This window comes from Vicia villosa, unplaced genomic scaffold, assembly GCF_029867415.1.
Source record: "Vicia villosa cultivar HV-30 ecotype Madison, WI unplaced genomic scaffold, Vvil1.0 ctg.000074F_1_1, whole genome shotgun sequence".
NCBI classification, from domain to species: Eukaryota; Viridiplantae; Streptophyta; class Magnoliopsida; order Fabales; family Fabaceae; genus Vicia; species Vicia villosa.
Window position 1 is genome coordinate 614,279 of NW_026704998.1, and position 14,013 is coordinate 628,291.

General features: G+C 34.3%; 1 protein-coding gene across 1 annotated transcript; it reads left to right on the forward strand.

Moving 5' to 3' along the window:
• The first annotated feature begins 547 nt into the window (after window positions 1-547).
• Window positions 548-4,319, forward strand: LOC131623618 (protein trichome birefringence-like 37). Its single transcript, XM_058894629.1, has 5 exons — window positions 548-944; window positions 1,028-1,199; window positions 3,292-3,470; window positions 3,596-3,754; window positions 3,834-4,319. The coding sequence occupies exons 1-5, from the start codon at window positions 637-639 to the stop codon at window positions 4,120-4,122; spliced, it is 1,107 nt and encodes a 368-aa protein (XP_058750612.1). The 5' UTR covers window positions 548-636; the 3' UTR covers window positions 4,123-4,319.
• Window positions 4,320-14,013: the final 9,694 nt, after the last annotated feature.

Consider the following 14,013-nt stretch of genomic DNA (forward strand, 5'->3'; position numbering starts at 1 on the left):
TTGCACAAGAAAAAGAAACATACCATACACCATAGATATAAGCTATTTTTATACTACCATATTTAAGACTCGAAGGAGTAATTCTTTAATTTCTTTATTAATGGTCGACATGAATTTTTCTACACCAAACATATGCATTATCAGAACATTTTTAATATTTGTAACTTTACCTAAGTTAGTTTCATTGTATGTAGTAATTTAATACAAAACATTAAGGAAAAAAATATTGAAGCACATGGAATGAAGGAATGTCGTGTAGTAAGTCCATATTGTCCCGTGACATGCTGCAAAATGCAGACTAGTGGAACACAAAATAACTATTCAATCCTCTCATCTCAATAATGCACTCATTTTTCCCATAAAACTACCTATCAATTTCACATCCCACCTCACCTATGACGCCACAAATTAAAAAATAAACATAACTTAATCATATCAATAATAGTAATAAATAAAAAGTTTATGTTAACTCAATTAAGAATAAAAATAATTGTTTTCTAGCACCCACTTCCATGTGCAATAATTTTCTGAATTTTCTCCATCCTATATATACATGACCAACTAGCTAGCACATTCATACACACCAACTTATTATTATTCTTTTTCACAGTTTCTGGACCCCAAAAATAGGACCATATGGGTTATTTCAATGTCCATAACTTGTTTTTTCTCTTCCTTTTTAGCCTACCTCTTCTTGTGATGTCCATGCACCAAGTTACAGCAAAAAGTTCAAAAAAAGTGATTCCTCTTAAAGGAAGAAAACAGCTAACTAATTGTAATCTATTCTCTGGCAGTTGGGTGTTTGATAACTCTTCAAATCCTCTTCTCTATGACTCTTCAACTTGCCCCTTCTTAGAACCTCAGTTTGATTGTAAAAAGTTTGGAAGACCAGACACAGATTATCTTAAATATTCTTGGAAGCCAGATTCATGTTCCATACCAAGGTAGTGAGTGGTGTTATAGTGTTTATGTTTATTTATGTTTAAATATCTATGTAAGAGTTAACGTTGTGTTTTGTGTGGTGTAGATTCAATGGAGAGGATTTCTTGAACAAGTGGAGGGGTAAGAAGATAATGTTTGTGGGTGATTCATTGAGTCTAAACATGTGGGAATCGTTATCTTGTATGATTCACGCGTCTGTACCAAATGCTGTTACAAGCTTTTCAAAGAGAGAGGGGATAGCTACTGTGATCTTTAAGGTAATATTTTTTGTCATTTTATTGTTGTTTCTCATGTTTTGTTTCATATAATATTTCTCTGTATTTTGTCTTGGCACTCGGAAAGTTTGATTTAAGGAAAAAAGAGTAGAGTTTTTAATAGGTTAGAAAGGTGAAAGGATGTTAGGAAAGACACTCTCTTTGTATTTTAACTCTTAGGTGTGTTGAGTGGCTATGTTTTTTCTTTTGGATGATAAAAAATCTATTCTGTTTAGTTAATAGTAAAAGTCACATTACAAATTATGTATATGATCATTAAGTTTAAGGGGGAAAAAAGTCTCTTTAGTATTTTAATCTATTTAACTTGAAGATTATTTTCATTGTTGAGTTTTTGCGAATTGATTTCTGAATTTTTTCTAAGGATTGTATTTATATATATATATATATATATATATATATATATATATATATATATATATATATATATATATATATATATATATATATATATATATATATATATATATATATATATATATATATATATATATATATAAATATTTTTCTGAGAAAATGTAATTTCATATAATAATATATAACTTTTTCAATGAAAAATTACAAAATTTTATTACTTAAATTGATTAAAACACATTCGTCTAAGTTTTTTTTAAAATAATGTTTACATACATGTTTTTGTTTTCTAAAAAAATTGTACATATTCAAATAAAAAATTAGTTTAAATATTTTTCATAAAATATTATTTTAGGTATTTTATTCTTTTACTATGATTTTTTTAGACATCAAAATTTTTAAAAGAACACTTAAATTTGGTACAATTTTAAATAATTTTTCACAAATATTATTTTTGAAAAATATTATAATTTTAATATTCAATAATATATATTTGCATTATTGAATGTTAAAAATTATTTTTTATTTATAAAAAATGTATTTTTTTAATTTTGGAAAAAGAATTTATAAAAAATATTTTTTAAAATATGAAAAAGTTATTATTTAATGACAAAACAAACTGGTCATAAATCAAGTGTTTCACAAATAGTACATATCAATTTTAAGAAAATGAATTAGATATCTTAAAATAGATTTAGGTTTTATTTTGTTCAATTAATAAAAATTATAGATGTGATATTTTAAAAGTAGATTTAAGTAAAGATTGTTTTTGAAAAATATAAAAAAAAAATGATTTCATATCATCTATTTGGTTGAGTTCCGGATTCAAATTGTCAAACCTATTATGCAAATCAAATATCTCTAGGCTTGAATGAACTCCTTGAAATTGCATCCATATTTGATTGGATTGAATTGATTTATGTGACAGGAGTTACTCGTTAGTTAATATCCATAAACACCTTATGTAGTGTTGGCAAATTTTAGTTTAATTAACAAAAATTGATATTATAAAGTTTGACGATAACTTAGAGTTGTTTTTAATGGTGATTACCATTACGCCTACTTAATAAAAATACGGAGACAGAAAAGTTATTTTCCAATATTAAAGTTGTTATATTTTATTACTAACACTAGTTACATGTAAAAGGATAAGTTTGTCGTTGACAAATAAATTCACCACCAATATTAAGCTAGAAATTAGAGATCTTGATATTGATTTGCCCCATTGTTTTCCATAATGATATTTTTTAGAACTAAAAATATTGACAGGCTGTGAGAAACTGAGAATGCCAACATGTGATTCCAACTATTTACAAGTTGCAGCCTCCCTACAATTATTTTCATTCCTTCATTTTGATTAATCAACATCACTCACGGGAATGCCTTTATCATTAAATAGTAATAATACAATGTTTAAGTATTATTCATGTCAAGCATGTCATGCCACAATGTGTATATAATTAAAACTTAATGTCCGGTCAACTTTGGATTATAGTTAGAATTAAAACATAGAAAAGTGTCTTCATGATTGATATAAATATAAATATCTTCATTAATTGGACACTTCACTTGTCCTAAGTTAATAATGATCATGATCCTTGTGACTCTGAGTTCAACTTGTTAGTGCAAGTACTTCTGTCACGCACGGGTATTTTGAAATTTAATCTCAACCACTCAAAATGAAAATGAAAATGTAATAGTGATAGTTGTTGACTTTGTGTAGGACTATGGAGTTACCATACAACTATACCGTACACCATATTTGGTGGACATAATCAAGGAAGATGTTGGGAACGTTCTTACGTTGGATTCCATTAAAGCCGGTAATACATGGCTTAACAATGACATCTTGATCTTCAACTCGTGGCATTGGTGGGTACACACCGGAGTCGAATCTCAAGGGTATGTTTTCTTGAACTCAATAGATCATATATATACATTAATTATTTAAAAGAGTTTTGTCGGTTACGATCTTTTGTGATTTATTTTTTGTTTTTTACTCGGTTGTTGATGTTTGTTACATTTAGATGGGATTATATTAGAGATGGTTCCAATCTAGTGAGGAACATGGATCGATTGGATGCATTTTATAAAGGATTAACCACTTGGGCTAATTGGGTTGATGCAAATGTTGATCCTGCCAAAACTAAACTCTTTTTTCAAGGAATTTCGCCTACTCATTATCAGTACGTAATTCTTACATTCTTATATTTTACAAGATTAATCGAAACAAATTTAATGATTCTCTTTTCTCGTTGAATCCAGAGGTGGCGATTGGAATGAACCAAAGAGTACATGTAGTGGTGAAGTTGAACCGGTATTCGGGCCAACATATCCGGCGCCTCTACCTCCTCCGACCGATGTAGTAAATAGAGTGTTGAAGAATATGAAGAAGCAGGTTTATCTACTTGACATAACACTCCTCTCACAATTAAGAAAAGATGCGCACCCTTCTGTTTATACCAAAGATCATGGTAATGATTGTAGTCATTGGTGCCTACCAGGACTACCAGATACTTGGAATATACTCCTAAATGCAGCTCTAATAATGTAAAATTAGATTATATGCTAATTAAAGAAAGGAGGAGGATGAATACAATTGAAATATATATAGCATACTTGATTGTTGAAGAATACATAATGAAATTGGAATTTATAAGCATTGATTAATGCAGACTTTATGTTGAAGTGTCATTTTTTTTATTCGAAAAAATAATATATATATGATGATTGAATGTAAAATTCAAGTAATGATATTCCAATTATTTACTTTTAACGATTCTAACTAACTAACTTTCATCATAGTTTCAATCATTTTATCTTTCAAAAAAAATCTTTTTCTAATGACATATCTTCAGTTTTAACCAACTCATGTTAGAAAAATGGTATGATAATCCTGGATATCTTCAAGAATCGTGTTCGTTCACTTTCCGAACAAAGTATTTCGACCCTATTCTTGTCTGGGTTCACGAAATCTTTGCGGGGATAATTCTCGAAGAACAATCTATTTCCGACAAGAGAGAACAGATCAGAATGTAGAGAGGAAGTATATAATTTCGTATTCCAAATCGAGACCAAAAGACTCCTTATATAGGAGACCAATAATAGAAACAAACAGACACACCTTTTCGGAAAACAGTTATGTCTGTTGGAACGGGTGCAACTATTCAAACGAATCGTTATGTCCGTTAGGAACGGGTGCAACTATTCAAACGAATCGTTATGTCCGTTGGGAACGGGTGCAACTATTCAAACGAAACGTTATGTCCGTTTCTATTATTCATATTCAATTACGCGTTTGGCTCGACGAGCGTGCACTCCGCACTACCCTAACTCGTTTCAAACTTAACGCATAATTGCATTGGCCTATAGTAAATCACATTACTACCAAAATGCATTGATGATACTAAAATCACTAACAAACTCCCCCCATTTTAGTATAATCCTTGATTTACTTTACAGGTATAACGATCAAACAAATGCATAGAAGAAAATGTCTTACGATTGAATTTTCATCTTAGTACAAATACACATTCCAAATATTCGAAAATCGGGGTGTCATAATGATTGAACCCGTCAATCCATTTGAATATCTAAAGATATAGTACACATATGTTTCTTACAATACTCTACTATTCATACTTGACACTTTACAAGCCATGTGTCCTTATCCATTAATAAGCATATAGGAAGCCAAGTCCAAGCTTCTTGAAGCGGCAAAACTTCATGCTCACATAGGTGATCCTTTTAATCTTGCACCTGCATTAGCAATTTTTCAAAAGAACCATTAAGAAGATATACTTCAACCTAGCCATCACTTGCAGGTCTGAGCACATACCTTGGGAAGATAAACACAATTGCTCCAATCTTTAACTATGATCTTTCCACATTGAATTCTGCTTCTAATGTTGTATTAGAAGGGAATTGGGTATACCATAGTTAATAGATTTAAATGGACTTTAATCCCATCCCAATTACCGACTTCTTCACTAAGTTTCTAGCTAACCCCTTCGTCAAGTGGTCAGCTAAGTTTTGTTGCGACCGAACAAACTCAATAGATATCACCCATTCATGATTAATTCCCTAATCATACTATGTCTAATACCCAAATGTCTAGACTTTCCATTGTATATTTGACTATATGATTTAGCCAGTGTGGCACTACTATCACAACAGATAGAAATTTGGTGATATCGGTTTAGGTCATATCGGAATCTCATATACCAAGTTCCTTAGTCATTCTGCTTCTTTACCAGCAGCACCTAATGCTACAAACTCAGATTCCATTGTGGAACTAGTTATACATGTTTGCTTCTTGGAAGCCCATGAGATGGCACCTCCCCCAAGCAAGAACACCCATCCACTTGTAGAGGATGAATCTTCAACATTATTTATCCAACTAGCATCCGTATAACCTTCTAACACCGAAGGAAATCCCATATATGACAATCCATAATTCATAGTACCCTTTAAGTACTTGAATACCCTAGTTATTGCATGCCAATGATGTCTACTAGGATTACTAGTAAATCTGCTCAACTTTCCAACCGCATAAGCAATATCCGGTCTAGTGCTAATCATAGCATACATCAAAGAGCCTATAGCTCTTGAGTATTCAAGTTGATCCTCAGGTTTACCTGTATTTGGCATAAGCTTTTCTCCTGGATCCATGGGAGTATTTACTGGAGAACAATTTTCATAATTGAACTTCTTGAGTATTTTCTCAATGTAATGAGATTGCGTAATTACAATCCCCTTATTCACCCGTTTAATCTTAATACCAAGAATAATGTCTGCTTCTCCCATATCCTTCATGGAGAATTTTGATGACAAGAAAACCTTTGTTTTATCAACTTGACTTTGGTCGGTGCCAAAGATCAACATGTCATCAACATATAGACAAATGAAAACTCCTTTACCGGATGTATCAAATTTGCTATATACACATTTGTCAGCTTGGTTTAGAATGAAACCATTAGACAAAACAACCTCATCAAACTTTTGATGCCACTGCTTCGGAGCTTGTTTCAGCCCATACAACGACTTAACTAGCCTACAAACTTTATGCTCATTACCAGGCATTACAAAACCTTCAGGTTGCTTCATGTACACTTCTTCTTCCAAATCACCATTCAGAAATGCTGTTTTGACATCCATTTGATGAATCACTAGATTATGAATAGCCGCCAAGGCAATCAACAATCTAATAGTAGTGATACAGGCAACTGGAGCATAGGTATCGAAATAATCAATCCCTTCTTTTTGTCTGAAGCCTTTGGTTACTAATCAATTCTTGTAGATGTTTAGTGTATCATCACTATAATACTTCCTTCTAAACATCCACTTGAAAAGTTCCTTGAAATTACATCTTCATTGTAACCTTTTAGGAACAAATTCCACTCGAAGGATAATATGAATATTACGAACAAAATTTTATACATGAATATAAACATATATATTGACTTTGTATTCAAAAAATTAAATAAATAAAATTTCAGCCAATGTGTTGGTTCTGTTGGTAGAACAGTCACCTTTTGATTGAAGGGTTGTGTGTTTGAACCACCCCAAATTCCATTTTCACCACACCTCATTTCAATTTTATAAACATAAATGAAACAAATTAATTGTTAGAAAATTGATTTAATTTCATATAATATATAATATTTTGTCTATGTTTCATCATGCTGCACTAATTACTTTTGTCTTCAACATTTATACCAAGTACAGTACGAAACAACAAATGACAAAATATAGTAATATGTATTCTGGACTTACGGAAATCTTTTCAAACATATACGCATGTATATGAAAATGTTAACATATATCACATCCCGTTTTAATTTTCAGACGAAACGTATCAACAAGCAAATAACGGTATCTCAAAATTTAAATTATGAGATCAACTAATCATTACCAAAATATTAAACACGCTAATTTCATGAAGAATCATAATATTATGTTTTTTTTTTTTGGTTTAATTTCTATGAGAAATAGTAAAGCATACCCGGATTCATAGTGACGATTTTGTTCTTGAAACTTGTCCAATTTTCCGAAACTTTTAGTCATCTCCTTGACGGTGTTTCCTCCTCCAGCCATGATTATCAGAAAAAATACTTTGTTCGTTTGTTAGAAAAATGGTATGATAATCCTGGATATCTTCAAGAATCGTGTTCGTTCACTTTCCGAACAAAGTATTTCGACCCTATTCTTGTCTGGGTTCACGAAATCTTTGCGGGGATAATTCTCGAAGAACAATCTATTTCCGACAAGAGAGAACAGATCAGAATGTAGAGAGGAAGTATATAATTTCGTATTCCAAATCGAGACCAAAAGACTCCTTATATAGGAGACCAATAATAGAAACAAACAGACACACCTTTTCGGAAAACAGTTATGTCTGTTGGAACGGGTGCAACTATTCAAACGAATCGTTATGTCCGTTAGGAACGGGTGCAACTATTCAAACGAATCGTTATGTCCGTTGGGAACGGGTGCAACTATTCAAACGAAACGTTATGTCCGTTTCTATTATTCATATTCAATTACGCGTTTGGCTCGACGAGCGTGCACTCCGCACTACCCTAACTCGTTTCAAACTTAACGCATAATTGCATTGGCCTATAGTAAATCACATTACTACCAAAATGCATTGATGATACTAAAATCACTAACAACTCATCACTATGGTACAACATAAATCAACACATATCTTATCTGGTTGTGTGCTACAACTTAAGGAAAATTACAATAAATCGACCCAACTCGGAGAGACCTATCTTATAGGGAGCACATGAAAAGCAATACAAACAATAAAAACACCCATGAAAAATAATTATCCCGGCCCTAAGTTAATAAACAAGATAGAAACATTAAAAAGCTCCAGAAAGATGAGGTCGCTAAGCCCCAATTATTTTTTAAAATATATTTATTAACTTTACAATTTAAATAAGAAAAAGATATAAATCCTAAATTTATAATTAACAAGTAATGAAGGGAGTACAATATTTTTTAAAAAATAAAATCTGAATAATAAAAAAGATAAAAGAAAAATCTAATAAATGAGAAAATAACATTTTTATACGATCATATATTAATGTCATCAATTTTTAATTATATTTTTTTATTAAACGATTTTTTTTATATAAATATATTATAATAAAATCCGTGCAACACACAAGTTATATACCTAACCTCAAAATACTACTCCCTCTTAAGTGTCGTTTTAGAAGAATTTTTTTTCCTATTTAAGTTTCTTTACCCACCTCCCTATGGGGGTCACCCTCAGCGAAAACTCCACTTTACCCCTGCTTCGGAAATGCATTTCCGAAGTATTTTTTTTTAAAAAATTTTTCAGACTTCAGAAGTGCATCTCCGAAAACACCAAATGGGGGGTATTTTCGGAGATGCACTTCCGAAAACACCTTTTTTCAGATTTTGGGGGGTTTCAGAAATGAACTTCTGAATTATGCAGAAATTGTGTTTTTTTTTTATGTTTTTGGAAACAGTCTCGTATTTTTAATTAAAGGAAGACGGCAAATAAAATAAGCGACATATAAACAGAAAAATACTAATATGATAAAAATAGTAATATATACAAGCCGATCCAAATCCAAATAATAATAGTGTGCGAAAGATACAATCCGAAAATAAATAAATAAACCCGACCATTACTGGGTATGCCTAACCCTCTCTCCCTGGGACCTCCTATGCCGCCTGTATGCCGCCGCACGGCCCGCATCAGTGACGATCATCTCCATCACGGCGACTGCCTCTGGACCGCCCTGATGAACGACACCTCGATCCAACGCGTCCCGCCCAAGCATCTCTATCCGCTGGCAGATCGGCGGGAGATCAATGGCGTGGTCATCCTCGGCCTGCTGGTTCTCCAGGATCTCCTCGTGTGCTGGCCTAGGAGCGCCGGGAGCGTCGGGTGTCAGCAGAGGATGTGACACCCGATAGAACCATGTGACGTATCCCTCCACACTGTGCCAGTCCTGGGTGACCCGAATGCGACGACACTCCTCCGGTACCACATGATGCTCCCAATCCTCAATTATGGCAGTGAGCTGCACTCGGGTCACTGTGTCGGGAGCAGCCTCAAAAGGTGACCTGGGTATCATCTGCACAAATTCGAACTGCCGCATGCACCGCTCAGGGAGATATCGAACCATGGTGCTGGTCCCGCATGCCAACCAGCCAGAATATAAAGATATGCCGTCAAAGGGGACAATATGAGTGTAGTCGCTGAATGGCCTCCAAGTGACGTCATCATGCATCGTGCGGTCCAGGTACCCACGGTATGGTCCCACTGCATTGTTCCCCCTCTGGAGAACGTATCTGGCGGCCCTGGGAATGGCATCATCGTACTCAGGATCAATGTGGAAGCCGTGGATGCGGGAGAAGTAAGAGATGACCCAGCTCTGAAACACAAACACGATAATGTATTAAAAATAAATACGAAACATAAATAAATACGAAACAATTAAAATGAAACGTACCGTAAGTAGTGTGCATGATCCGGTCAACTGCATCGTCCTCCAGTTGGAGGCCTCATTCAGCTTCTGGTATAGGTATGCCAGAGTAGCTGCCCCCTAGTTCCACTGGTGAACGGTGGTCAAGTCCATGAAGTGGCGGAGGTAGGTCACGTCGACGTACCTTGCACTCTTGTCCACAAAGATCGCAGCGCCTACCACATGCATGTACCAGCACCGGAGAGCGCAGCCACGGTGATAATGTGTAAATAGGTCGTCACCCGCATCCCCGGCTTCGGCCGCCGCCACCAGGTGGTGCTCGAAATAAGTGCTCAGTGTGGTGAACCGGATATGAGGCCCACAGGTCGTGATGCACTCAAAGTCAGCAACTTCGGGCTCCATACCCAAATAGAGCGCCATCCACTCACTGGCTTCGATCCTCTGGATCCAGGAGTGGTGAAACAGCGCCCCCTGATCGGCAGGTGGAGAAGACACTACACATCATGCAAGGTGATCGTCATCTCCCCAACCGGTAAGTGGAAAGAAGACGTCTCCTTGTGCCACCGCTCCACAAAGGCCCCCTGCATGCCGTGGCTGATGGTGGAATACCCCGTCATGCAGAGCCCACTAAGCCCTGAAGCTCTCACCGCATCGTTAAACCACTCGGCAGTCTGTTTAAAAAGACTGAAAACCTTTCGGGCGTGGTTCACAATTTTCAACGGCTCTCTCTCCTGTTACAAAAAAAAAACAAATAAAAAAGTATGTTAAATAGACCGTTAAGAAAATATTGAATAAACGTCTAAATTATAAACGGTTAAATAATGTAGTCGGACAAATTATAAAAAATACCTCTCCCTCCCAGATACGCCGAGCGACGTGCTCGTGGTAGGTAAGCAGCACAGAAGTGTCACTGGGCCCTCCCGAGTAGCCCTCCTCCTGCTCATCCTCCTCCCCGAGTAGAGGGTCAACATCCGGTACCTCCTCCGCCTCGTGGTATGGCACTGCCACCTCCTCCTCCTCCTCTCGCTGGCGGGAAGAAGATACTCGAGCCAGACGACTCCTCGATCCAGATGTAGAGGTACCCTCGTCCATCTCCATGGAAACTCGCACACGTCGTCCCCGGCCCCGCCCTCGTCCCTGTGTCGACGCCATCTGCGCCGCCGCCCGCTCGCGTCTAGCCGACGCAATCTGGGTATCTCTACCCTGTCTGATGCGTGCTTGGTTGCCTGACATGTTCCTGAAAACAATTGAAATCGATTAATATGCGAGACAACATAAAGAACTAAAAAAAATTGCACTTCTGATACTATTCGGAAGTTCATTTTCGAAACTGGGAATGGAGGTGTTTTCGGAAATGAACTTCCGAAACACCACTGCGAAGAAGTTTTCTGCAACTTCCATGGCAGACCCCAAAATCCTACTTCAAAACTACTTTTATTCATTCTAAACAACCTAAATAGCAGTACCAACCTAACCTAATACAGTTTTTGCAATTTCTAAACACCCTAATAGAGATTTTAATAATGGATCTAAAAATTGAAAAAATTGAAAAACTTACCAATTGAAGAGATTGGGATGATTTAGGTTGAGTTTGGGAAGCTTTTGGAATGTCTAACTGTTTGATACACACTTGCTTTTGCAGAAATTTTTGAAGAGAGAAAGTTTGAAGTAGATTTAGGGTAAAGTGAATGGGGGAGGGGGACTGTTTTGCTAAATCTACAAAACGCGCAGTATTTCGGAAATGAACTTTCGAAATAGTGTTTTCGGAAATGCATTTCCGAAATAAGACAAATTTAAAAAAAAAAGGCGCTTTCGGAGATGCATCTCCGGAAACACATTTTTCTTGCATTTCGGAAATGCATTTCCGAAGTCAGGGGTATATGTGATTTTTCACTAGAGGGTGACCTAGAAGGTTGGGAAGTGGGCAAAGAATTTTCCCTATAATAAATCGACCCAACTCGGAGAGACTTATCTTATAGAGAGCATATGAAAAGCAATACAACCAATAAAAACACCCATGAAAAATAATTATCCCGGCCCTAAGTTAATAAACAAGATAGAAACATTAAAAAGCTCCGGAAAGATGAGGTCGCTAAGCCCCAATTATTTTTTAAAATATATTTATTAACTTTACAATTTAAATAAGAAAAAGATATAAATTCCTAAATTTATAACTAACAAGTAATGATGGGAATACAATATTTAAAAAAAGTAAAATTTGAATAATAAAAAAAATAAAAGAGAAATCTAATAAATGAAAAAATAACATTTTTATACGATCATATATTAATGTCATCAATTTTTAATTATATTTTTTTATTAAACGAATTTTTTTATATAAATATATTATAATAAAATCTGTGCAACACAGAAGTTATATACCTAACCTCAAAATACTACTCCCTCTTAAGTGTCGTTTTAGAAGATTTTTTTTCCTATTTAAGTGTCATTTTATAATTTAATGTTATAATTTGTCAATTATACCCTTATTTTTCTAATAACTCCACCTCATATTTTTTAATTAGTTATTGGAAAAAGAGAGTGTGTGATTGAATTTATTTAGAAAGAGAAACATAAATAAGGGTATAATAGAAAAAATAACTCTAACTCCACTATCTTGGTTGAAAAACTTTATGCTAAAATGACACTTAAAAAGAAACGGAGGGAGTATAAATTTAACTTTTAAAATTATTTATCAAAATTATTAAAATTGATTATTATATTAATGAATGATTCAATTTTGGGTTAAATATGTTAGTGGTCCCTATAAATAAACCAAAATCTGATTTTAGTCCCTATAAAAAATTCATCTAAAGAATGGTCCTCATAAAGTTTCCCGTCCATATTTTTAGTCCTTGCCATCTATTTTGTCTAACGGAAGCTGACATGACACGCCACGTTGCATGCCACGTCACTCATAGTCGACACTGCAAAAATAACATGTTAGATTGCGGGGGTTTCAAACCTCCCTAAATTTGAATATTTTTTCGCCATTGTTACTACCAATTAAATCGTATTCAAAGACTCAATAGCCAAAAAAAATTGTTTATGTTGGTGCCTTTCATACTCAATGGTCAGAAAATGGCTCTTATTGATCAATAAATGCATTCTTAGAGGTGCCCTTCTAGTTGAGTTATTTCATCGAACAAGTTGAGTGCATCCACAACAGTCTCCTCCATGTATAAATCACTTCTCATATGATACAGAAGTAGAAAAACGAGATCATTTGAATATGATGATGTGAACCTCTTAGATAAAGATGAAGAATCATGGGAAATATGATTCACAACTTTAATTGATAATGACATTTGTAGGTAGGGAAAAATTGGAATTAAACAATGGCAAAAAAAACTCAAATTTAGGGAGGTTTGAAACCCCCGCAATCTAACATGTTTTTTTGCAGTGTTGACTTTGAGTGACATGGCCTGCAACGTGGCATGCCACGTCAGCTTCCATTAGACCAAATAGACGGTAAGGACTAAAAGTGTGGACGAAAAACTTTAGGAGGATCATTCTTTAAAGGAATTTTTTATAGGGACTAAAACTAGATTTTGGTTTATTTATTGGGACCAAAAACATATTTAACCCTTCAATTTTTATGTTAAATAAAAGATAAAATTATATTAGAGAATAATATTAATAAAAATATTTATATGTTATGTAATTGTTATAAGATAATTTTAATTATATAGTTTAATATTTTAATAATAAATTAAATATTAACTTTTAATAAGTATTATGATTTCCCATTCTAAAATATCTGTGCATCGCACGGGTCAACAATCTAGTTAGTATTAATTGTAATTATGTTATTTTCTATTATGTACAACCACATCTTCATATTAATATACAATCATATTTGACACACAGAAACACAATTATAATATGATATTTAGAGCTGGTTGACCCACTATTTCCAGCTAAAATATTTCATGCTTTAGAGGCCACAATCGGCAGTACTGCCACCAGCGCTG